This window comes from Lactuca sativa, chromosome 3 (assembly GCF_002870075.4).
Source record: "Lactuca sativa cultivar Salinas chromosome 3, Lsat_Salinas_v11, whole genome shotgun sequence".
NCBI lineage: Eukaryota > Viridiplantae > Streptophyta > Magnoliopsida > Asterales > Asteraceae > Lactuca > Lactuca sativa.
This window is the reverse complement of record NC_056625.2, coordinates 76,703,052-76,730,681: the sequence shown is the minus strand read 5'-3', so window position 1 is coordinate 76,730,681 and position 27,630 is coordinate 76,703,052. Positions and strand designations below refer to the sequence as shown.

The 27,630-nt window shown below is 33.6% G+C and overlaps 2 protein-coding genes across 2 annotated transcripts; both read left to right on the top strand.

Annotated features, from left to right (window-relative positions):
- Positions 1 to 1,233: 1,233 nt before the first annotated feature.
- LOC111912608 (multicopper oxidase LPR1) lies at positions 1,234 to 18,926 on the top strand. The gene is made up of 4 exons (XM_042900600.1): positions 1,234 to 1,331; positions 15,807 to 16,197; positions 17,111 to 18,568; positions 18,693 to 18,926. The coding sequence occupies exons 1-4, from the start codon at positions 1,234 to 1,236 to the stop codon at positions 18,744 to 18,746; spliced, it is 2,001 nt and encodes a 666-aa protein (XP_042756534.1). The 3' UTR covers positions 18,747 to 18,926.
- A 5,634-nt stretch (positions 18,927 to 24,560) lies between these two features.
- Positions 24,561 to 27,251, top strand: LOC111912582 (U-box domain-containing protein 11). The gene is made up of 4 exons (XM_023908323.3): positions 24,561 to 25,149; positions 25,366 to 25,482; positions 25,561 to 25,872; positions 25,959 to 27,251. The coding sequence occupies exons 1-4, from the start codon at positions 24,835 to 24,837 to the stop codon at positions 27,039 to 27,041; spliced, it is 1,827 nt and encodes a 608-aa protein (XP_023764091.1). The 5' UTR covers positions 24,561 to 24,834; the 3' UTR covers positions 27,042 to 27,251.
- The last annotated feature ends 379 nt before the right edge of the window (positions 27,252 to 27,630 follow it).

Genomic DNA, 27,630 nt, shown 5'->3' with positions numbered 1-27,630 from the left:
GAAGCTCTGCCCGCGAGAAGTTCGATTTTTGAGGAGATCTTCCAGATCTGCTGTGGATTACTACTTCTGCAAGTCGTAGTGTTGTCCGATCGTCTTCTGATCAAGTGAGTGTATACTACCTTTCATAAAACACGATAAGAATACAAGTGCGGTTTGAGTGTATTAAGTAAATTGTGGTTTATAGGTGTGAGGGTATAGTTACTTTCTTCTAACGAGTAACTATGAAGTATTTTATATGATATACTTGTTATGTGTATATTTTGTGATTGTACGCGTGAATGGATATTCACTTTATTCTATCTCATAGATCTGAATTGTTTTCTATGGAATACGTGTTATGTGGTATGCCTCATCTGTTACGTGGAATATATATTGAATGAAAATGATATACAGGTTTTAAAATACGTATGAAAATATATATTTTTATCTACTAATATGTTGGGTAGAACATGGGTAGATAGTTGGTGTGTAATAAACAGATGAGAGGCCTCGATGTTGTTGTTGTTGTTGATCTAGTTATTCAGCGGAGTATGGATAACGACCACGGACTCTTTCTAGACAGTCCAGTGGAACGCTAGCAGGTTCATAACCTGTAGGTGTTGTGAACGATGTGTTCACCGATGTACTCTATCCCCCTCATGGTTGCCTTTAGGATATCTATTGTTGAGGAAACCCCTTCGCAGTGATGTCCGTCCCGATGAAAATCCTAGATTAGGTCCCTTGAGATAGTTGTTGTTTTAGGGACGTAAAGTGAGGATAACGGGAATGGGTAATCGGGATAGCGATTGGTTGGTGAAATTAAATATAATTTATTTATTGTGGGTTGAAAACCCTATATGCTCACCAGGCTCCCAAGCCTGACCCACTCAGTTTTATTTGTATTACAGGAAGTGGCACAAGGGCGTAAGATGGATGGATCATCTTGTTGTTTTGTTTACAAGTCTGTATATGTATATATTTGTTGAATGACTTGTAATGTTTATCGTTTATGCTTTATGGTTTGTATCGGAACATGACATCCCGAGTTTTGATTATATAATGAAATGCATCTCTTGATGAAATGCTTTGATAAATATTATTTTATCATGTTTTGTTTTGGGAACAAATTCCGCAACTCTTTCAAATCAAAAGGATTTACTCTGAAATTATTTAAAAGCATAAATGAAAATCGGACTTTTCTGGCCGAGATTTTGGGGATGTCACAGATCTAAGGTGGTTTCAAGTTGTGTTCCAATGGTGGTGACAACTCGAGGGGCGTTCCAGACTCTGGTGGTCACCGGTGGGTTTTCTAACGGTGGTGCCATGTATGGTGGTGGTGGTGGTAGAGACCGGTAGCCGACAGTGGTGGTGGTGGTGACATATAATGGTGGCGACAAGTGTTTGTTCTTAAATGTGTTGTAATTGTTCTTGAGTGTTTATGAATGTGAGAGGAGGGGGGTATTTTTTTGTTAAAAAATTATAAAAAAAATAGGAAGGGCACATTTTCTCTTTTATTTTTATTTTAATTAGAAAACTATTTAATTAAATAAAAAAAACTGAAAAAGATAAAAGTAATGGTAAAATCATCATTATAAAAAAGTTCAAAGCAAATTAGACCAAACTCGTAATAAAATGAAAAGTTTGGACTATTGGTGCTAGTTCAAACATTTTTGGACCAAAATGACAATTTTGAGCTGACCAGTTTTGGCATAAAAGAATTATAACTGAGAGTTAAAAGAAATTACCTTTTTTTTGAACAACGGCCTTTTTTAAAAAGCAACCAGCAGGAAGTTGGAACGCAAAAGAGTAAAAAAAGGAAAAAGGAAAGGAAAGGAAAACTAAGTTTGAAATACAAACACAACTAGAGAAAGAAAAAGATATGCAAAAGAAGACCAAGTCTTCTAGTACTGGTGTAAGTAGCCAATAATCACAACAACATGAATATGTAGCCATAAGAAGCTTTGTGAGCACTATTAGAACATTCAGGATAAGTACTTGAATTCCATCAAGCATCTTAGAAGTAAGAGATGAGAATTAGCAGTGAGCCTCCATCAAGTTTGTCACTTCCAAGATACAACCAAGTCTGAAGCAATTAATTCACAAAACCGCCAAGTTCCATGATTTCCAACAAGGGGATAAAATTGTCCATTCACATCACATCGGTGTAAATCATGATCTATAAAATCAGCATCATAATATTTTCATATCTATGAAGTGATCTTAGCAAGTCTTAATCAGATATGTCTCAAGACCGCCAAGTTACATGTCTTCTAGCAAGGGCTAAAATCATCTATTCCTATAATTTTTGGATAGACCGATATCCTCCGATCATGCAACAACAGGTGTATGTAAGTGTATATGTCATATTACACCTGATATAAGATTCAAGGTTCCATTGTGACTGAGTGAGCAGGAAAGAGTATCGATACACCATATATCGAGAACTATAGAGAACTAGAATACGAATACACCAACATGGTCAAACAGGATGAACAAGATAGCAAAACAGAACACAGACCAACACCAAGTATAAATCCCCTACCCCTACCCCAATGTACATGAAAGAACACATCTAAAAAATGTTTAACTACAACACAGGCCTATATATAGATCTGCCTCGAGAATGGAAACACACACCAAACCAACACTAGTTGCAATAAACATAACACCAAAGAACACCAAGATTACCCAGTCCCATCCCACACATCCACTTAGTGAATAGTGAAAGACAATAAACACCATTTTTCCCAAACCAAAGATAGCCCTTTACCTCTGTTTTTTCGCCAGAGGAATGAAGTTGCTTTTATTTTAGAAACAACCTTACCTTGTGATGTTACAGTCAAATTAAAAACAAGATCATTTCTTACCTTCCATATAAACCAAATAGTTGTCAGAATAATAGAGTGCATGATTTTCTTTTGCAATGGAGTTTGTAGGAAGCAATGTGAAGTGGATAGGAGTTGTTCCATCGAAACAATCTCAAAAGTCTTTATTTTACACCAAATTTCCAATAACGCCCAAACTTCTTTTACCCATCGAAAAAAACAGAAAGAGATGAATTTTTGTCTCTTCCTCAACACCACAAAAAGAACAACGAGTATAGGGTAAAGTGATCCCATGTTTTCAAATTTCTACCATGGAAGGTAGACGATTAAGTATCGCATGCCATCCCAAAAAAATTATTTTTATAGGTACAAAGTTGTTCCAAAAGTGCTTGCATGGTAGGTCAGTACATAAGTACGATTCCTATAGGCGGCGTAAGGAACTAACTATAAAAGTACCCAACGTATCTGCCAACCATTTCCATCTATCGTCAGAAAAGGTGAGGTTTGTATCCTGAAAGATTAAATCACAACAAGATAATTCAATTTTTTCCATATCCGAAGAGGGTGATCTTTTCCAGCTTCATTTCCAGTCAAATGTATCACCAATTTTTTGATATCTATCAGAGAGCACGCATTGTTTCCTTGATTCCAATTTGAACAGTTTAGGGTAGGTAACTTTTGGAGGCCCATTCCCAGACTAATTTTCAAACAAGAAAGAAGTCAGATTACCCTTACCCAAATCTTTTTTGAGTAGCTCAACAGATTGAATTTTGTACACCGCATAATCTTTGGTAACACTTACAATATATTTTTTTCCAGACACATCAGATTTCTAATCTGACAGGAAAGAATTTCCATACCCGCTCCGACTTATGCAAGGCTAGGATTAACTTAGCCCAAAGTGAAGAGGGATCTTCTTTTAATATCCAAAGCCATTTGCCAAGAAGGGATATATTGGCTGCTCTAAAGGTGATAACAACAAGACCACCCATAGATTTGGGCATGAGTACTTTGCCCCAACTAATCCTTTTATTTTTGAATTTGGTGAGCCATCACCCCATTAGAACCTTCTTCTAATTCTCTATAACTCTTCAATGATCTTGAGAGGGGCTTTAAATAGGGGAAAATAAAAGATTGGTAAAGTGCCCATAACCGAGTTTATTAGGGTGATCCGACCACCAAAGGATAGAGACTTGGGTTTCAATGATGAAAGACGGGCTTTAATCCTATCAGTCACAACCTTCCAATGTTTATTAAGGAACATGTTTTCTCCAACCGGTAACCCAAGGTATGTGAAAGATAGAGTGTCAGAATGACAATTTAAGATTTGATAGAAATACTTCACCTCAGGAACAACCACTACAATCCCAAAGACCTTACTTTTGGTGAAGTTTACTCTAAGTCCCGAAGCCAAGTTAAAACATCGGAGAATTCTTGAAAATTTTAGAAGATTAATTTGTGATAATTCACTACCAAACAACGCATCATCTGTATAGAAAAAGTGAGATAAAATTAGACTCATATTTGGAGTATGTATATGTAACGCCCGCAGATTCGGGCTAGTCAATTTAGAGATAATAAGCATTAAAAATGACTTTTTGATATAATATTACTTAGGATAAATAACCTTAAACAAAGTTATTGTATATGTCACAAGGATTCCGTACATATAAAGAACGTTAAAATCCGACTTATAACGAAGAATTTATAACCCGTCGAAGTTTCACGATTAAACCGACACGACTCTACGTATCGTAAAAAGTAAATTTTTGATAAATTACTTTTTCTCCTTAGTAATCTAAAATAAAGTTGTAGTAGTGTTAAAACGAGAGCGTGCATATAGAGAACATCAAAATCTGACTTCATTTGAGGAAGTTATGATTTTTCTAACATTCAGCGTAGTAGTGTACAACTCAGAAATCGAATTTTAGATCGGTCAAATTTTAGCCAAAAGGATCTAAACAAGAATAAAAGATATTGTTAATAGGATTTCAACGACAAAAAGACAGTCGAAAACAGATCTCGTAGGCGAAAGATATGGACGAAACTTGGTCCCTACTCTTCGAGCACGGCGAATTCGATACAAATTTGTTAATCTGAGATAGAATGACAATTAGCCGATGGAGTCTAAATAAAAGTTGTAGCATTCGTAAGTACCAATACATGGATACAAAGAACGTCCATAGTAGAGCTCGTATGTTAATGATATGGACAAAACTTAGTCCCTACTCTTCGAGCACGATGAATTCGATATAGATTTGTAAATCAGAGATAGATTGAAAATTAGCCGACGGGGTCTAAATGAAAGTTGTAGTACTCGGAAATACCTACGCGTGGATATAAAGAACGTAGAAATTGAAGCTCGTATACAGAATATACAGATGAAACTTAGGACCTACTCTATGATCAAACCCCTATAAATAGAGGATGAATTCTTCATATTTCCTTACTCAATTCCTCTAAAATCTTTCGAGAATTCTTCTTTCTTTCTTTTTTGATTTCTCCTAGATTTAGGATGTGATAGAGAAACTCTGAGTCGTCAAAAAGCCGACGAAAGAAGTTTTTAGAGTGTTAGTTCTGCCTGCGTAATTTCCCGGTTTTCTTTAAAAGCCCTGTAAGTTAAGCTACACTATTTTGTTTTCAGTGTAACTTATATTTATAGTCATAAGTCATTATTATGAACTTATAAACAATATTTATCAGTGATTCCAAGTCGTTATACTGATTGATCTACTTGCGGGGATGATGTCTATGCTGGATTTAGTGAGGTGTTTAAAGTGGGATTTCCAAACAGTATACTTCGTATACCTAAAGGACCTTACCTCCGATATGATCCTACATGGTTGTTCCTTACTTGATAGATCGGCAAGTAGACTTTGAAATAATGATGATGAAACATCCTAATTTTCAAGACCACAAATTTTGTTTTTTAAAATCATTAATAAAATTATAACTATCATCATGATATAAAAATCATAAACCATGTGTGACAACCCCAAATTTAACTCCGTTACAAACCCCGTTTTCACTAACGGAACGTGTCACTATACGTTATTTTATGTAATATTTGAAATCGTCAATATACGAATGTCTAAATTTAAACATGGCTTGATTTTATTATAAGAAATATACCTCGTATGTGTTAACCCCGTTTAACCTAATAGAGTTGTATTACCTTTTCAACCACTTCACCCGGGTAAAAAGTTTTAACCCAGTTAACTTTAAACATCGGGTAGCCGTGTATCGGGTGCGATTCCCGAGACATATGCAATGGGTGTGCACAACATTTGAACACTCATTTACTACACACCCACTCTCTCTCACTACTTTCTCTCTCTAGACTCGAAAACGACCCCGATTCCGCTAATTTCCGACTTCCAAACGTAAGTACTCATCCTCTATCTTATTCTAGACATGCTTCATTGAATTTGAGGGCCAAAAATCACAGGAATCAAGGTCCAAAGAGGAGTTTACGGCCTAAGAAGCTCCTTAGGCCGTAAACCCCCAAAACCAAGCCAAAGACCAAGTTTTTCCTTCTTGTGAGTTAGTATACTAATTAAGGCTTATAACTAGAAGATTTTGGACATTAAAACACTAGAAATTGATGCTTAAAAAGGAGTTTACGGCCCAAGCATGTGCTTAGGCCGTAAACACCTCAAACACCCCATAAATCTATGTTTTAAGCCCCAAAAACACTTCTAGGGTGTTTGGTAAATTAGACTTGACTCCAAGGAACACTTAAATGCATCAAACAACTCCATTTGAGGCCAAAAAGAGGAGTTTACGACCTAGCTTAAGCTTGGGCCGTAAACACCCAAATTTTTGTGTCAAACAAGTCCCTAAACTACCCTAGTGCATGAAAGGAATTTATCTAAGGCCTATGGAAGTGTGTTGTACAATTAAACTTCACATTTGGGAACAAAATGAAGAGTTTACGGCCAAGGATGTTCTTGGGCCATAAACTCCCCAAAAATGTATGCCAAATTGTTCCAAACTCACTATAGGGCCTTCTAGGATTTTTCTAAGCCATTTGGGACCATGTTGTACAAGTAAAACCTACATCTTGAAGGGTCTATAGGAGTTTACGGCCCAAGAACAAGTCTTGGCCGTAAACTCCCTAAAAATGACACAAATTATGATGTTTAATCCTTCCCTCTTGGTCCAAAACACACACCACTAAATTAAGGAAGTGAGATAAGGCCCTAAACACACATTTTGGAGTGTCACAAGAGTTTACGGCCAAGCCTAGGGGGATTACGGCCATAAACTCCCAAAGAATGGCTTTTAGGCCATAAACTCTAAGAGTGTGAACTCAAGGACCCTCCCGTAAATCATCCATGGCCTCGTACCACTCCCGGGAACCCTTTCTAGGCCTTAAAACCCCGAAAACGACACTAGAATGTCCAAATACTATAATGAGAAGCATAAGATGATTAACTTCTTGTAAAATACATATTTCATATGACATTAGGGTCCTAAAAGGTGCTCAAGTGGTTATTTGGTACCAAACGCTCAATCGACACTATTACCCGATTTACCCGATTCACCCGATTTCCGCGATTTCAGGTGAGTTCATACCCCTTTAATGACCCTTTCAAGTGTTTTACATGTTTTAGGGGGGAGATACAAGTTGCTTATAAATGTTTATGTAAAGTTTTACAGAACGATTTCCGAGTTACGAGGATTAATCACATGTGATTCACTACCCTTAGTTCAAATCACATGTGATTTGTCCCTATGCCTTATAAACGGGTTTCACCCTTTTCAAACTATTTTTAAACAGTGAGTCAGATAATAAATGTTCTTTTGGAAAAATACTTTTATTAAATCAATTTACTTATAAAATGTAACCACTCTGATATATTTATATAAATAAGACTTGGAGGACTTAGGACCGATATCTCGCCTTATTTCCTGTTCTTGTTTGATTGTGGGCTTAGGGTAGTAGTTATCCGTCCGACTGTCGTTGATTTCTTACTTATATAATCTGTATATCAGTATGGTATACGAATATTACTGCTTTCACTTGATGCTAAAGTCCAAACGTGCTAAGAAACATCCCCACTAAGATAACCATAATAGGTATGGTTAGGGTCGCTACCGCTACTATTCGCTAAAGTCATTACTATCTACACTATAATACTCACTATTACTAGACGATACACTAGTAAGAGAATACACTATGATCAATACTAAAAGATTTCTACACTATAACAATAGAGAAAACACTAAACAAACAATAATACACTAACCCACTACGAGATACTCTATTCGCTATCCACTACGCCCGGAGTGTTCCAGCAGGGAGACGACTCTACATGTATAGATCTATACGGGGCAGACGCTATCACATCCCGACTGTTAATTTCAGTCCGCGCCGTACAGGCCCAGGGATGCCACTACTTCACTATATTGTGCATGACTGGGAAGGTCATGGGATCCTCTATTATCCTCACTATTAGTAATATACAAGGAATACACTACAACTACTCTAAAATACTACACTAAATGTTAAACCACATCCCAAAGTAAGTAAGTATCTATCACTAACGGAAGCTCGCACCTCTATCATTGATCACGGGCTTAACTTATCCTATCACATTTGTTATTTGGAGATTTGCCAATGTATTTTTAAAATAAACTGTTTTCAAAGGAATAAAGAATGCATACTTTTCACAGATTGTCACTTACAATGTATTACCTGGAAAATATGGGATTTTCTAAGTTTCTACTACTTATGAACCTAAATGATACATCTTTAACACTAATGCTTTGTATACAAAAACTCACACTAAACTCTTATGAACTCACCAGCTTTATGCTGATAATTGTTTTCAAAATAACTTGTATCTTCAGGTCAAAGATAGACAGGTACCGACGCGACATTTTTGGAGAAAGTGGAGCACACAAGACCCATCTCTTATTTTTGAATTGCTTTTGGGTGATTGTTAAACATTACAAAACACGCATGTAATTAAATTCACTATGTAATACTATGGTTGTATGTTTCTTGTTTCTACTATTATGCAATTGTGATGATACTGTTCACTACGTCATCCACCCCGAAACGTATTCCGCCGTTATCGGTTTTGGGGTGTGACACCATGTATCTCAAAAATATAATAACAACGGTCAACATATCAAATATCATAGTAAATCATCCCAGGCTAAAAGTTATGGTATGTGCCATGCAGTCATCCCGAGCCCTTCCCATGGCTAGTGGAGGTACCTGAAACCAAAACTGAAAACTGTAAGCACGAAGCTTAGTGAGTCTCCCCAAACTAACACATACCATACACATAAACACATACTACAAACATTGGGCCTAGCCCGCTACATCGGGCCCCGCCTGAAATCGGACGAATCCGACATCAGGCCCCACCTGACATTAGGCCCCGCCTGGCATCGAGCCCCGCTCGGTATATAGATTTGTTTCTACTAGTCCCCGTCTGTCTCTAGGCCCTGCCCGCTATACACATACAAACATATAATCATAATCATGCTAGTACATAACAATCAAACACAACACTATAACTGCTAGTCTCAAGGCCCCGCCTATCTTGGGCCCCACCCCTACCCTGCTACTAATGAGATATGGAACCCCGTCCACACTCGGCTAGTGATGAGATACGAGCCCCCGCCCATACCCATCTCCCTACCAGGCACATACAAGTATCATAAAGACAACAAGTATAACTAAGCATGCATTCCTTCCTCGGGTACCACCTGACATCGAACCATAGTTCGGTAACATACATATAAACCTCCCTCGGGCCTCGCCCGACATCGGATCGAAATCCGGAACATATAAACTACATCGGGCAAACCCCGGTATCGGATCAAAATCCGGTATACACTAACATACATAAACGGGCCGACATTGGTGCGGAATCCTGCGAATAAACCTCTAGCTGCTAGCTGGCAGATCCCCGAACTGCTAATCACTCGACTCCCTGAGCTATCATTACCAACATAATACTTAGTCAAGAGCTAATGAATCCTCCTTAGGGTAAAATGACCATTTTACCCCTGGTCAAAGTCAAAGCCGAGATTAACTTCCAGTTGGCCCAACTCGTCGAGTTACCTCCTAACTCATCGAGTTCCTATACTATTTAGACTCGTGATAAACCAAGTCAACTCGTCGAGTCCCTTCATAGACTCATTGAGTTCCACCTAGTACAGAGTTCGGACAAGTCGACTCAACTCGTCGAGTCCCCTTCTGGATTCGTCGAGTCTCCTTCTGGACTCGTCGAGTTCATGCAGAAACCAGAAATAGGGAAACCCTCTTTAACTCGTCGAGTTGGCTATCCAACTCGTTGAGTTCCTTTGGTCCACTTCTCATTCAATCCCTTATAAGCTAAAATAAGGCTCCTAATTACATATTTGACTTCCTAGGACATGATTACCACATAAAGTTGCAAACTTTACGTGCATGCAAGTTCCAATCGCCAACAACTAGGATAAAAGAAAGGTTAGACTATGGAGAAGGGGTGAAGCTTCAAAAAGCTTGAAGCTTTACGACATTAAAGGCTTAGGAGAGTCCATATCTAAAGTTGCAACTTCAGATCATGCTCTTCCCAAGAATTAGTCCACAAAAGTGCTAGAAATGGCTTCAAAGCTTAAGATGAAGAGATCTATCAACAGAATGATCAAGGTAACGAACTGTTACCTTCCAAATGCTGCCAAATTGAAGTAGGTGTTGGATCTACAACCTCCCATTCGTTCCTAGCTTTCAATCCAACAATACATGCACCAAAAATGGGACTATTAGCCTCACAATGCTCAAATTGGAGTTAGATGGCTAGGGTTTCGCTTCTATACGTGAGAGGGCAGTAAGGAGGCTGGGGGATAGGCTTAGTGCTCTTTAAATAGGGTACAAAAACCTGGATTTAGGATTTCCTAAACCCTGACCAAGTCGTCGAGTAGGTCCTTCCACTCACGTCCTAATCTTGCTTCTACTCATCGAGTTACCCTCCTTGGACTCGCTGAGTAGACCTTCTTTGACTTAGGGTTTTTCTTTCTTTAATTAACCTTCTGGATTCCGGGTGTTACAGATGAATCTAGACTAATAATTAGTTGCAATAAATATTAGACTAAAACTTAGTAATAATAATACTAGGTTACGTCAACGGAAAAAACAATTGCTAGAAGCGAAGCGTTGTCCGAATTCCGAATCGTCACTTTAACAAGTGAGTGAATAGTCCCTTTCATGAACATGATTTTAATACAAGTATTAATAAAGGTATTAAATATATGTTGAAAGTTTATATGTGAGTTATATGCTTATTATTTGGAAATACGTGTTATATGTATATTTGACGATATACACTATGCGAAATGGACATGGTTCTATATGTGTTAATATATATTTACATGATAATAATAATAAAAGTATTATAAATGAGAAGATAAATGTATATTCATACTTAATACTCTGTATAAAATATTACACTAAATTCGGATAATGTTGTCGATATAAAGTTGGTATTGAAAGTTGATTATAAGCATTGTAGGCTTTCCTAGTAATGAAATAAGACTTAAAAGAGATGCTTAGTTGAATTAAGTTTGGATATTAGGTAGCATCTTATTAAGGGTATTTGTGTGATTGGAATAGAGAGTAGAGACTCTGTTGGAGGATATTGATGATCAATGGAGTATGTCCTATGTACAAAGGTAGTTTCTATGTACCAAGTTTTTTTCAAAGCTATGTATCTCAAGTGCTGCTTGTGCTGGGGTAATATTATGTTTTGGGGTACGAGTCCTACTCATACCAGGGTACTATAAAGTGTCAGAAGTACTATCATGTACAAAGTCTTTTTTGACACTATTATGTGTCGGAGTACGGGAGTGTACGAGAGTACTTTTTAGTATTTCCCCGTACTTTTCTTTTGATGAGCCCTGTGTGTCAGCGTTTTCTTTCACGAAGTAATTGCAGGAACTTCGTACACTACTTACTTAATAGAGTGTGTCAGTAATAAACCATTATTAGGTATGTCTGATGTTATATTGTCAGATAGGGTGAGTCTGGGGGTAGAATACCTCACGGTATCAGACCACTGCTAGGCACAATTATATAGATGACCACCCCTAACTTAATTGTCTTGTTGTTTTTACGAACGAAGGTTCGTGGTGAAACTAATTTTATTCCCCTGATTTGATGTATTTATTGATCCTCGTTTGCTGCCATGAAATTTCTGAAGCAACATCGTCAGTTTGTTGTTCATATTGATCCTTTAGGCTAGATATTGTAAGATCGTTGTATAGGATCGGTACATGGGAATCGACGAGATAGGATAAATTGTTTTAGAGATATGATATATCTATGTTAACGACAATAGTTGGTTTTGCAGGTTTGAGATATACATTATAACCACATTGTAGGATTAAAATCTCTATGTATTCATCAGGTTTCCCAACCTAACCCACTCAGTTTGTTGTATCACATGTAGTGATATTAAAGATACAGTCTGTTGAGGGATTCAAGGAGTTTTAAGTCACTAGTTTAATTACTGTAAGACTTGTAATATTTTGTTACGCTTATGTTTCTATATTGAAGATGACATACCAATGTTTTAATATAAATAATATACATTTCTTCAGAAATGCTTAAAAAATACCATTATCATGTTTTTTGGGAACAAATTCTGCAATATTATTTTTCAAAAAGGAAACTCTGATCTTTAAATAAGTATAAACAAATCGGTCTTTTAGCATAATGGATCATCTTGTCTGACACATTTTCCACCGAGAATTCATTCGTGAGTAACCATTCACTAGAACAGAAGTCCGAGCAGATTGTAGACACCCCATGATCCATTGATTCCAACGATGAGGAAAGCCATGACATGGTATTGAGAATGGTGAGAAAAATAGACTCCGTGCACTAAACTAAAAAAATATTTTTAAAAAGCACTTACAAATAATATCACTATCAATTCTCAATAATTAGAGTTCAAATAATTTTCAAATACTTAAATATATATAAAACTTATTCCATGTAAAACTATATCGTGATTTCTAAATATGTAAATCAGATTAACTTCTAATGGTATCTAATCAGCAAGACCCTTTTATAAGAAAATCTTTATAACCAATATCACTATCATTAATGAATTCTTTTCATGATGGCATGGTGGAATAAATAGAAAATTATAAACCATAACTAATTGGATACTTAGATTAGCATACATATAACCTTCACATTTCTAATGATACCTCCCCCACTTAACTTCTTTCTACTCCACTTTAATTTCTTTTCCTTCTAAAATTAAATGTTAGAATTTAATTTCATATTATTTTTTAATAGGCGTGCAATCCATGATTATGATTTGATATTAGTGTTTAATTAAAGACACATCTCCGAATAAAGAAAACCTATGTTTTTTAAGGATATATATATATATATATATATATATATATATATATATATATATATATATATATATATATATATATATATATATATATATATATATATATATATATATATATATATATATATATATATATATATATATATATATATATATATATATATATATATGATGAGGTTCAATAGAGAACAATAATTAACAAATGAATCAAAGAACTTATCGTGAGCGTCGGAAATCATAACGATCAACGGCCAAAAAAATAGATGTACACTTTTACATTGGATGCACACACACCGGATTATACCAAAAAATCCACCATTTACAAAAAAAACCCACAAATTTTTTTCGTTTAAAATTTTTTTAGGTCATTTTTTATCGAAAAAAAAAACGAATATATTATTGTTCACGATTTTTCGTCCTCTTTCCATAGAGATCTATGATGATATATATAAAAAACGAACTTTTTTTTTTTTTTCGAAAAAAGCCACTTAATTTTCTTTGATGAAAAAGGTTAAAGTCTATTTTTTTATAGAAAAAAAAATAATAAATATATCAAAATTTATATTTTTTGTACTTTTTAAACATAGATTCATATTCATGTAAAAAAACGATATTTCATTCAGATTCACATTGTGAACATGTTCAGATTCATATTGTAAACCTGTTCAAATTTACATTGTGAACCTCCTCAGTTTCATAGTGTGCATAATACTAAGTCAGATTCACAGTGTGAATCTGAACTGATCGAAGCCTTTTCACATTGTGAATGTTAAAATTTGAAATATTACAGTTTAAATTTACAGTGTGAATCTACACTAATCGAGAGTTTTTTTATTATTATTTTTTGTGAACCTGCTCAGATTTACTGTGTGAATAATAGTAATTCAGATTCACAATGTGACTGAACTGTTCGAGATTTTTCATATTGTGAATGTTAAAAATTGAAATATTTACAGTTTAGATTCACAGTGTGAATCTACATTGTTCGAGAGTTTTTTTCTAATCAATGTTGATGTTTATTAATAGAGTACAAAAAATTAATATTTTTGGTATAATTAGTTTTTTTTTATAAAAATAAACAACGATATATTCAGTTTTTTTTCGATAAAAAACTTGGCCTAAAAAATTTTTAAATGAAAAAAAGGAGTGTGTTTTGTTATAATCCGATACATGTGCGTCCATTATAAAAATTTACAACCCTTCCTTTTGCCGTTGATCGTTTTAAATTCTAACGTTTTGGATTGGTTCCTTAGTTCCTTGATTAATAATGGTTCTCTATTGAACTTTTTCCTATATATATATATATATATATATATATATATATATATATATATATATATATATATATATATATATATATATATATATATATATATATATATAGAGAGAGAGAGAGAGAGAGAGAGAGAGAGAGCTAGGTTCAAATATGGATTGACATCTATTGTGTGGATAATGCTATTATGTGAGAATTATAAAGAAAATATGTTTTTTAATAATATGAATACGTTCAATCTTATATAATTATTTTAATTATTAAGCATTTTTTACTAATTAAATCGTCTATAAGGTTATTATACAATTTTTTAATTATTTTCATTCTGTCATAATGTTATCAGAATGTTTATTGAATTGTATTATGTAAGAATTAAAATAAATAAAAAACATTGAATGAGAACAAAAATGAATTAGAATTGAATGAGATTGAACGTATTCACATTACTAAACAACATATTCTTTTAGTAATTTTCATAAAATAGCATTAGCCATGCATCCACACAATAGTTGTTCATCCACATTATAACATAGCCCTATATATATATATATATATATATATATATATATATATATATATATATATATATATATATATATAGTGAGAGAGAGAGAGAGATAGAGATGTTCAAATGTTTCTCATATCTATTTTGTACTACAATGCACCAATAGGAATTTAGTATTAATTATATGTATATTAAATGATATCCATACTTATAACTCGTTTTTATGGAAACTAATTAAATTCGTCATTAATATCAACAATAATATTATTTCAGAATAAATTCATATATAGAAGAATGAGAGTGTATTATAGTAGAATACACTCTCGTTCTTCATATTCTATGCAACTTTATTGTATTTTAAGTGAGTGAGTGCAGAAACAAAATACGAACTTATATATATAAATGTAGATGCGAATTCATTCTGAAAGAATGTTATTGCTGACATTAATGACGAATTTAATTAGTTTATAAAAAAATTATAATTATGGATATAATTTAATATACATATAATTATGGAAATTATTTAATATCTATATTTATTTAATTAAATAATTATTTAATTTTACTAAGTTTTTATTGGTGTATTTTAGCATACAATAAATATAAGAAACAAAATAACCTCTCTCTCTCTCTCTCTCTATATATATATATATATATATATATATATATATATATATATATATATATATATATATATATATATATATTCTACTTTCTATGATTTTAATTAGAAATTATCTGAAAATAAAATAACGAGTTCAAGGTTTTATAATTTTTAAACAATTCAAAAAGTTTTAGATTTTAAAAAATAAAATAGAATAAGCTATTTTGTTTGTTTTAGAAACATAAAGACCCTCTTCACACTACATACACCACCCAATAATTATCACATTCACACACAATATATATGAATCTAATTCCATTATTACACTAAACCCCATCCATCTTCCTCTCCTTCTCTCTCTCTCTTTCCATCTTTCTTACACACACTTAGTGTGTATTCATGTTCATGCAGGATTAGAGAAGGGTAGAATTGGAATAAAAATGATGTATACCCTTCTTCTACTTCATATTTTGGCTTTGTTCGGAGCTGTTTTGGGGGATGTAGGGCTCGTGAGTCCATCTCAATTGGAAGTGTTTGTGGATGAAATTCCAGATATGCCCAGAATCAAAGGCTACGATATTCATCATGGTGTTCCTGTTTCCAAGACTCTCAAAATCTCCATGTTTCAAAAGTATTGGGTATCCCTTCAATCTTGCATTCTTTCTTTAATCTATTCTATCACTTTATTCTTTGTACTATTTTCTCGTTGTTTAAAGTTACAACAACTTTCATTTATGATTAATGAATTTTCCTCAACAATGTTTAAAGCAACTTCTGCTATGATCTATTAATTTTCTCATAATCAAAATAGTGTACTTTCATTTATTTTTTGTCCTAGAAAACTTATTTTGAAATATATTATAGATTTATCGGCAGATGAAGCATGTTGTTACAAATTAAAAGCTGCAAACCTTATTTGATTATAACAATGCATTTTCTAATATAAAAAATGATTAACATACAATTTTTTTCTTACAATTGACATTTTTTTCACTTGTGGGTCATAATAAGTGGAAGAGTCTTTGCGTTTGAAAATTTATAGTCACTAGTTACTGCAACAATTTATAACAAGAATAAGTCCAAAAGTTTTAGGTTTGAGTTGTTACAATTTTATCTTGTCGATGCTCTTTATTTTCCTTTTTTAATATTATTAATTTTGATTTACAAGATTTTTCTGTTTAGTACATGTAAATAAATTTTCTAAACATTTGACTGCCTATAATTAAGAGAATTATATATCTGATCAAAGGTTGAATTTACTTTTTTTAAGATTAAACGCATGTTTTAAAGAAATTTAATATATTTATTTGATTAAAATATGGGAAAATATTTATACTTGGGAATAGTCACTTTGGTGGGTGACATCCAACTCATACATACCTCTGCAAAACCAAGACAAGTTTCATTTTTTTCACAGCCCCACTTTTGTCTTTTCATATTCTTTCAGAAAGCTTAAAGGTTTCTTGTGATCATTAATTATCTTTATTTTTTTATTAAATAAGTAAAAGCCAACTTATATCTATATATTTTTATAATTTTATATTCTCACAGAAATTTCACAAGGATCTCCCGCTAACCAAAGTGTTCGCATTCGGTGAAACGAAGCGCACAGCAACAGTCCCTGGTCCCACAATCGAAACCGTCCACGGTGTCAGCACCCACGTGACGTGGCGAAATCTCCTCCCTTCAAAACACATACTCCCATGGGACCCCACAATCCCAACGGCTATCCCTCGTACAAACTCCGGCGTTCCGACAGTGGTTCACCTCCACGGCGGAATCGACGAACCAGAAAGCGACGGAAACTCAAAATCATGGTTCACAGCTCGATTTAAAGAACGAGGGCCCACGTGGACTAAAAAGACTTATCACTACCATAACCAACAACAACCGGGGAACTTGTTTTACCACGATCACGCCATGGGGTTGACCAGAGTCAACCTTCTTGCAGGGTTGTTCGGAGCATACATCATCCGTCATCACGACGTTGAATCCCCACTCGGTTTACCCTCCGGCGATGAATTTGATCGGCCGTTGGTTGTTTTCGACCGGAGCTTTCGAACTAACGGATCCCTTTACATGGATCCCACCGGAAACAACCCGAGTATACACCCTCAGTGGCAGCCGGAGTATTTCGGCGATGCCATTGTTGTCAACGGAAAAGCATGGCCCTATATGAATGTTCGCCGGAGAAAATACCGGTTTCGTATCATCAACGCTAGTAACGCTAGGTTTTTTAAGTTCTTTTTCAGCAACGGTTTAAGATTCATCCACGTGGGATCTGACTCAGTCTATAGCGAACAATCAGTATACACAAAAGAGATACTCTTGGGCCCATCTGAGATAGCTGACGTGGTTGTTGACTTTTCAAAGTCAAAATCAAATTCGGTTATTTTACAAAACGGGGCGGCTTACCCATACCCGGGTGGAGACCCGGTCAATGAGTCCAACGGAAAGGTCATGAAATTCGTCATCAATAGTAAACGTGAGTTTGATTCATCGAGGGTTCCTAAAAATTTACTAAAATATCCGATGCCAGATTTATCAACAGTGTCAAAAACACGTTACATTGCTATGTATGAGTACACAAGTGCAATTGATGAGCCAACTCATTTGTATATAAATGCGATGTCGTATGATGATCCAGTAACTGAGAAACCCAAGGTGGGAACCACAGAAATTTGGAATGTGATCAATCTAACGGAGGATAATCACCCGTTGCATATCCATCTTGGATTGTTCAAAGTGTTGGATCAGACAAATATAACCGATATAGAAAAGTTTAGAGAATGCATGACAAAATTAAACAATGCTGAAAAATGCCAAATTGAAAAATACGCACGTGGGGAAAAACTGAGTGTGGTTCCTTATGAGAAAGGATGGAAGAATGTGTATAAGATGCAACCTGGATACGTCACTAAGATCCTTGTCAAGTTTGCTTATGTGCATACAAATGCTTCGTATCCTTTTGATGCAACTGCAGAGCCGGGTTACGTTTATCATTGCCATGTAAGTTTTTTTTGTTTTGATATATTTCTATTTATTTATCAGTAGATATGTATTATTTATGTAGCGTAATATGATACTTTGTCAATTTTAAAATTGTTTATATATTTTAATTTTTGTGTTGCAGATATTGGATCATGAAGATAATGTAATGATGAGGCCTTTGAAATTGGTCAAGTAATTGAAAATAGTCTTGGACTTGCACCATTATCATGTTTGGAGTTTAGATAAATGGGGGGTGACATGAGAAACACAATAAGCAATATATGATATATATGATGTTCATAATTAATGGTAGTTGTCGTTACTTGTTTCCCCTTAAAATTGAAAGTTGATGAATAATATGTCAGATTTTTGGACATTTTCAAATATTGGGATATGTTTTTTAGTTTAATTCAATACAAAACTCCTCTATAACTTAACCATAAAAATTTTGCATTTTTAAAAAATCACCTCTATTGGATATATTTTCGAATTATCAACAAAAAAAAATCTATAGTATGCAACTTTTATATTTTTAACGTTCTATGTAACTTTTTAATGATTTAAAGCCTACAAATTTGACCCAAGTCATTGTTTTTCATCTTCAACACATTGTCGTCATTGAACTTCAATTAACAGAGCAAAATCGGCGGCACCTCTTCAATGGTAATACACAAAAAATGACATTACAAATATGTGGGGTTAATATAAACATTGATAATTATAATATATTCACAAAATATAGTAGTACATATTTTAATGTTTACATAAGGAACAAAAGCATATTCTCAAAAACAAAACCTATTAGATACATAATAATCTAATTTGCCTAAATACAAAAGCTTAACTGTATTTCATAATTTATTATACATATAATGTCATAGGCAGAATCTCTAAGATCAACTTGAATGTGTGTGAAAGTGTGACACATAAACAGATTCTCAATCGAGAATAGGGATGTAAGATGTTTGTGGGACTAAATCGGTACTGAAGAGTGAAGACCGAAATGTAAACGAGTGTTGGGACCGATTCGGGTAATTTGGTAACGATACCATATGTCAAACCGATTTACATACAATGTTTGTAAATAAAGCCCGGGTTCTCATGGGTCATGGAAAAAAGATTACCTTTTCACCAATACACGATTTGCATATTTGTTCATGGGTCATGGATTCATGCATATAAATCCATGTCAATATCCCATAATCCTTGTTTTCAAGTTTATTAAGGCCCAAGAAGGAAACCAAAAGCAACGGATATCGGTTCTAGTAATCGGTTTTTTTGGGTAATTGATTGGTACTCACCTATTATCTTTAGCCCTATTAAATCTTCGACCGATCCATTCTGGAAAACGGGTATTACAACTGTCTATAATGGTTTAATTAGAAGGTAATTTCTAATTTTAACGATTAATTGCGCAAAAAAATATACTTAAATGACTAAACTAGTAAACTGACCAAACTGCGTTGTTATAAAGCAGCATTTTCCCTATTTTAATGATATGATGTTTTGTTTGTTGTTTTTTTTTCTCATATTGCTTTTTCAATGTTTTTTCAATTAAAATTGAACTTTTGTTTCTTTTAAAATATTTTTCCTCAAAATTTTCAATAAATTTAATATGCAAATGCAAAATGAAATTTATGACCTATGTTTATACCAAAACATATGAAACGGATAATGTACGAGTATCAATGCGTAAAAGATGAAAATGACTAGTTTGTTCTTTTCATGCAATCTTCCAACTTGTTATTCGTAATTTTGTATTCACGCACCAAGTTGATCCATTAAACTAAGGATGAGCATATGGACCATGGAACCGGCCGGAACCGGTACCGGAACCGGAACCGGCACCGAAACCGGAACCCGATGGTACCGGTCGGGCCGGGACCGGGACGTTATTTTTGTGGATTTTTGGAACCGGGAACCGGTAAGAACCGGAACCGATATAATCGGAACCGGAAGAACCGACAAAAACCGGTAGAACCGGCAAAAACCGGAACCGTATTATGCTATTTTTTGAGGACCGGTTTCAACATTTGAAGACACGACAAAAACCGATAGGAACTAGGAACCGGTAGAACCGTCAGGCCGGTTCGGTTCTTGATTTTGGTCGAAGCCAGTTTCCGGTTCCGGTCCGGTTCGGACCGGTTCCAGCCGGTTCGGTTCTTTTGCTCATCCCTACATTAAACCACCTCCTTTTTGACCCCTAGATCTGCAAAAATATTATTAAAACGATGAAAAACATTTAGTTATATAAAAGTTGGTTGATCTAATCATTAAGAAAAAAAATATTATATATATAGTTATGAGTTATGACAAAGCTGCAAAAAAAAGTCCCTATGACTGTATTTTTTCAGAAAAAAGTTTTAAATAACTAAATTTTTGGAATGATGGTCAATTTTCAGTTAATTGTAGTTTTGGTTGATGTCTAAACTAATCTATGTTTATGGATTTTTAAATACTTTTTTATTATTACATATATATTAAAAAGAAAATTGCTCTCTCTCTCAAAAGTTGATGGATTGGATCTTAGAAAATGATCTAGTTTAGAGATCAACCAAAATCACAAACAAACTTATTGAAAAGAATCATTAATCCAAAGATGTTGGTTTGAATATTTTTTTTGAAAAAATACATATCATATAAATATTTTTGTAGTTTTGTCTATATTTATTTATTATTGTATTGATTAGGATATCAATGTTATGTTTATAGCAAATAAATATTAATATAAGAAATTTGTGTTTTTATATATAAATAAAATTTATTAATAATACCGTAATATTCCGATACTTAATAGACCGGTACTAATTATATCAGTGAATATGATTAAAAAAAGCAGAAAATTGGTCAATTATAAACAGTCAGCGAAGGTAATTGGCGATAGAACCGTGCCGGAAGCCACCTGATTCAGATTAACGGCAAATTCCAAATACATAATTAAAAAAAAAAAATTGATCTTTCTGTTGGAATGAATGATTGACATTTAGATGGAGATAGTTTCATGTTGTTAGATATAGTAAAACCAGATATGCATCAAATTTTATTTTTGTACAAATGTGTTTATGAGATTTAAATATATATATTTGACCGGATAATAGCATGATGCTACATTTTAATTGTGGCCACTGATTTAGTCATTGGGGGAGTTTTCTTTTGGTACATGTTTAATGCAATTTGGAAGATAATATCATTATGGATAAGAATGATCTGATCCTACTGTTATACTTATGCATTTATTATATTGGTGATTAGATGTCATTATCATAGTTATATTTGTATTGAAATTATATTTTTAAGATAGCATCATAACAATAATTTTTTTATATTTTAAAAGTGAAGAGGGGCACAACCTTCAAATAATCAAACATCATGTGCCGCTACTTTTAGCAGAATTTTAAAAATCTAAATTATCTGTCTGTTCAAAGGTTATTGTCATAAATTTATCAAACTTGATATCAAACTATTTTCTTTTATCGTATTTAGATTGTACTTTGTGACACTTGTTCATCCTACAATCGTAACAACATTTTAGTTTTTAATAGATTTTCTATAACTTATAACAGGAAAAATATATGACGGGTTTAAAGTTTTTTCAGGGAATAATAATAAATTTCATTTTTGGTTGTTGCTCGAAAAATAATAACGTTTCGTTTTTGGGTAGATTCTTATACCTATTTTACTTTTCTCCATCCTAAATAACATATTTCTATGTTTTTTTTAGAATGGTAAATATATGTATGAAATAACTGTATTTGTATGTATTTATGCAATGTAACATTTTATTTGTTATAATTCTTTGTTAGGCTAGTGCCAACTGTAATAACATATTTGTATTTGTATGTATTTATGCAATGTAACATTTTAATTTATTTTTTAATCTTAAATTGTGTATTCAATTCCTTTTACAACATTATCATTCTTTTTTAAGAGAAAAAAAATACCTATTTTATAATTCCATAATATTTATGTACCAATGTGAATTTAGTTAAAGTCAAACGAAAACGAGTAAAGATTCGACGGTGCATGGACGATGACGTTCTTGGATATCTTTTTTCCTATAAATGGGACAACTCACAACAATGAAATACTTTGATAGATAAAATTAATATATTTAATTCAACTATATCGCCACAATTCTGTTAGGAGTAAATATCTTGTTAGAAATATCAAGCGGATGTGTAGATATTTATCTTATGATGAAAATAATATAAGTTTTTAGAGAACCAAAACTATGTTTCGACTTTTCATTTTCCCAAATAACGAATTAACGATTGTTCGACATTTATTATTTTAATTTTCATTTAATTGTATCTAATGATTTTTAAATTTCATGATATACAAAGCAAATACATTTTTGTTTAAAATAGAATATAGTGGTCATATCTATAATTTATAGCAGAGAAAATTTATTAACAATAAATAATCAAATATAAACTTATAAAATGTGTAGGTTAGAGGGAAAAAAAAACTAATTGGACAAAAACGTAGATAATAAACGGCCCATGGCCATGGATTATAGTTCTTATTTGAGCACAAATATATTTAAAATAGAAATTAATAGTCATCTTAAAGTAATCGTGTTATCTAAATTATTACTTTTGTTTAGCATAATATCGGTATTTGATTATTTTCTTAAAGTTCACATGATCTTAATCTAGTAAAGAAAACCTAGAAAGGTAACGAACTTTGGTCTTTGTCCACATTTAGGTAATTATGTTTTTTTCGTTCACATTTGACCATTGAACTTGTTTGACATGTTCAAAATAGGGTAATATGACTGGTAATTACGATAATATTACCCTATTATGAACAGGTCAATCAAGTTATTGGTCAAATGTTTACGAAAAAAACATGGTTACCTAAATATGGACAAAAACCAAAGTTTCTTACCCGTTTCGGTAATATTGGACAAGAACCGTCTCAGAGACTATGCCCTGGGATCATTCTCCGGCAGTCAATGAACAATAGGTTAGGCTTGGTTTAACCCAATTTAGTCCTGAGTAGTCATGGGCTAGGCCGTGTTGCTAGGTCTTTAAAGCACATATAACCTAGCCCCTCAAGCATATACAACCTAATCGTTAACTAGTTGGGTCTAAACTGGTTAGCCCAAGACTTGACCGTTCCTCATACATAAAGACCGGACAACCCAATTTCATGTCACATCAATGGATCTTATGACTACTTGTACTTAACATAAATAACTCAATATTACCAAAATGGGTAATGAACTTTGGTTTTTGTCAATATTTAGGTAACCATGTTTTTTTCGTCCATATTTGACCATTAAACTTATTTAATCTGTTCATAATAGGGTAATGTTACCGCTAAGTACCAGTCATATTACCTTATTTTGAACAGGTTAAACAAGTTTAATGGTCAAATGTGTACGAAAAAAACATGATTACCTTAATGTGAACAAAAACCAAACTTCGTTACCTTTCAAGTTCATTAACCCTTTGGACAATGTTTGTACTTAAGTGTTGAATTTAAAATGCTCTAATTGAATTACTTATGAATAAGAGTCAACTAATTATGTCTTTTTTACGAATTATACATATTTACAATATGATTTCCTCTGAATTTTAAACTTGTAGCGAAAAGTTTCTGAAAACTTTCGAAAAGAGCTTTGAATAACATATGACAAAAGCAGCATACGTGTAAAACTCACCATAAAAACCTTTGTTTATGTGTGTAAGTTTGAAACGTATATTTTAAAATTAAAAATAAATTTATTTTAAAAGCTATTTTAAGTTTAGTTATAATATTAGGTTGTCTTTAAAAAATTGCGTATTTACTATTATATAGTACTATTTTTATTTTAATAAAATCAAAAATTGTAAACAATTTATTGTCGATCACTTTTATATAACTACAACTCTACAAGTTACGTCAACTCATTTACCTTCTTTGATTACTAATCTAGAACATACTTTTTAAATAATTTCAAAGACATTGTCTAAAATAAGTTGACCAAATTTATGTTTTTGGGTATTATTTGTTAAATATTAAATAAATGTTTTGTTGGATAAATACAGCCTAGTTGCCAACAAACTTTTGAATACTTATCGTATTCCTTCATGTAATATTCCCCCTTACAACTGTCTTCTTCTCTTTCACCAAAAACACGCATTTTCTCCTTCAAAAATCATTGCCTACAAAATCAATTTTGATTGATTCCAATTTTCATGAGATTTAACAAATTCTCAGGAGCCAATTCCTCGCTGTTACTCCTTGAATAGAGGCTGTTCACGGAGGAGGAGAAGAAGAATCCACCACCGCCACCGATGGCCGGCGACGACTCCACCACCATTATATCCGAAATTCAGTCTCTTCTCCGCCTAGTCCGCGATGTAGCGCGAACCACTGCCACAGGATTCACAGGAGGCTTCAAGAAGGACTGTACAGACCTTTCTAGAAGAGTAGCTTTGTTGTCGTATTTATTGGAAGAAATTAGGGATTTTCAAGGTGATTTGATGCCGTTGGATACGGCGTGTTCTTCGTCATCGTCTCCTTCTTCCTTATCTGAGCTAACCACCGCTCTTCAAGCTGCTAATCGATTGCTTCAATCTGCAGGAAGCTTCGATCACAATATTTCCGCTGTAAGTACATCCCCAATTTTGTCGATTCGATTGAGGAAATTTCAGCTAATAGATTCTAAGTTTGTAATTTAGAAATTGAATGCGTCATAATTACGCTGCATTTAGAAATTGACTGAATTTACAATTTTTTTTTTCAATTGAATTAGTCAAGCATATTATCGTATGAGCCTTCTACTTTCTTTCTCCTTATAGTCTTTTAATTACTTGTGATTAAAGGAAGGAACAGCCGAGAAATTCGCGTTTCAATTCCAAGGTGTCACATGGAAATTGGAAAAAGCGTTAGCTAACTTACCATATGATCATTTTGACATATCAGAAGAAGTTAAAGAACAAGTAAGATTCAAACATCAAACACTTGTTCATATACATATCTTGCAATGAAATATTATTCTCAATCCTTCTGTTTTTTAGGTTGATTTAGTAAGAGTTCAACTGAAAAGAGCAACAGAACGATATGTTGGACAACAAGATCCAATCTTATTATTGGCAACAGAGTCTGATTCTTTTCAAATAATCAACATTCATGATGATGATGATGGAGTTAAATCAAAAGTGGGAAGTTTTACAAATGAAAATCTTCCAAAAGATTTAGAGCCTGTGACTGAATCAACCCTATTAAAAACTACTCGTGATGTACAAACTTCTCCTGTGATTCCAGTTGACTTCCTTTGCCCTATTTCACTAGAAATCATCAAAGATCCTGTCATCGTGTCCACAGGGCAGGTATGGCGTATCATAATTTCATAAAATTTCTCTTTTTCTTTTAAATTTATTTGCATCTAATCATATCTTTTTATATTATGTTACAGACTTATGAGAGATCCTACATACAAAGATGGATCAATGGCGGAAACACAACATGCCCAAAAACGCGCCAAAAACTTCGAAACCTAACTCTTACTCCAAACTATGTCTTGAGAAATTTAATCACTCAATGGTGTACAATTCACAAAGTTGAACACTCAACTTTACTAACAAACAGAAGGTTAAAAGACAGCGATGGATCGTTTCTTGATGTAAGCATTGAATCAATCATTCATAGCCTCTCGAGTCAATCTATTGAAGAACGAAGGGCAGCATTGTCAAAAATCCGATGTTTATCAAAAAGAATCACAGAAAACCGAATGATTATCGCTGAATCAGGAGGGATTCCGATTCTCGTTGGGTTATTAACATCTGAAGATGTCACCACACAAGAACACGCAGTGACATCGATTTTAAACCTCTCGATATACGACAACAACAGAGGATTAATAATGCTAGAAAACGCAGTACCTTCTCTTGTTCAACTTCTCAAATCCGGAACCATGGAAACACGAGAAAACGCCGCCGCGACGCTTTTCAGCTTATCGCTCTCCGACGAAAACAAGATCGTAATCGGCGGATCCGGTGCGATTCCGGCGTTGGTTGATTTACTTGAGAACGGGAGTAGAAGAGGGAAGAACGACGCTGCGACGGCGTTGTTTAATCTCTGTATCTATCAAGGAAATAAAGGGAGGGCGGTTAGGGCTGGGATTGTTTCGGTGCTGCTTAAAATGTTGACCGATGTGAATAGCGCCATGGTTGATGAAGCTTTGACTTTACTTTCGATTCTTGCTAGCCACAACGAAGCTAAATCGGCTATGGTGAGAGCTCAAATTATTCCTAATTTGATTGATTTTGTAAAATCTGGGATTCCGAGAAACAAGGAGAATGCTGCTTCGATTTTGCTTTCGTTGTGTAAGCGAGACGATGAGAATATTGGGTGTGTGATCAGACTTGGGGCATTGACACCATTGATGGAGCTTGCTGATAATGGTAGTGAGCGAGGTAGACGAAAGGCTAACTTGTTGTTGGGACATATTGAAAGGTTTCGACAAAATCTGGAACATTTACAAGTACGCGTTGACTGACTTATTTATCTCATTTTTTATTTTTTTACACGATTCTTTAGTTGAAGAAAACAAAGAGGTGAAGCAACTTCTTGTGTTTTTTCTTTGTGTATTCTTGTTGGTCAATAGTTGATTTCATATTTGTTATTATTTGTTTGATATAGATTATAGAGGATAACATTTGTGTTTGTTTAAATATTAATTAATGCCCAAGTTTCTAGTTTATACACACTTGATTGGTGTTGTTATGTTGTATATTAACCTAAAATCATAAATCATTAAATTATTAGTAGGAATCAGCTTAAAAATTAATTAATACCCAAGGTTCTATTTTCGGATTCAAACTTTTTTCAGTAAAAAAAAAAAAAAAAAAAAAAACAGTGGAACTGTTGTTAAATGATTTAAAATCGGTCTAAGAAAATCCGGTTATTTGAAACATGTTTTCTATTCGGTAAAAATATGTTTAATACAGTTGGCTCGGATAAATACGCCCGGTTTACAAAAACTCGATTATTCCTCAAGCCTGTTTCGTGTTGTTTTCCGTTCGAATGATGATAACTAATTTTATGTCTATCTCTAACCGATCATCGTGTAATTATTCGTAAGTCTT

Bases quoted from the DNA above. Each gene is read 5' to 3' on its own strand.
- LOC111912608 (XM_042900600.1), top strand. From the start codon at position 1,234: ATGGTGGTGACAACTCGAGGGGCGTTCCAGACTCTGGTGGTCACCGGT. The intron at 1,332-15,806 runs GTAGCCGACAGT...AGAAACATAAAG, and splicing joins GGTGGTGGTGGTAGAGACCG to ACCCTCTTCACACTACATAC. The intron at 18,569-18,692 runs GTAAGTTTTTTT...TTTGTGTTGCAG, and splicing joins GTTACGTTTATCATTGCCAT to ATATTGGATCATGAAGATAA.
- LOC111912582 (XM_023908323.3), top strand. From the start codon at position 24,835: ATGGCCGGCGACGACTCCACCACCATTATATCCGAAATTCAGTCTCTT. The intron at 25,150-25,365 runs GTAAGTACATCC...TTGTGATTAAAG, and splicing joins TCGATCACAATATTTCCGCT to GAAGGAACAGCCGAGAAATT. The intron at 25,873-25,958 runs GTATGGCGTATC...ATTATGTTACAG, and splicing joins TCATCGTGTCCACAGGGCAG to ACTTATGAGAGATCCTACAT.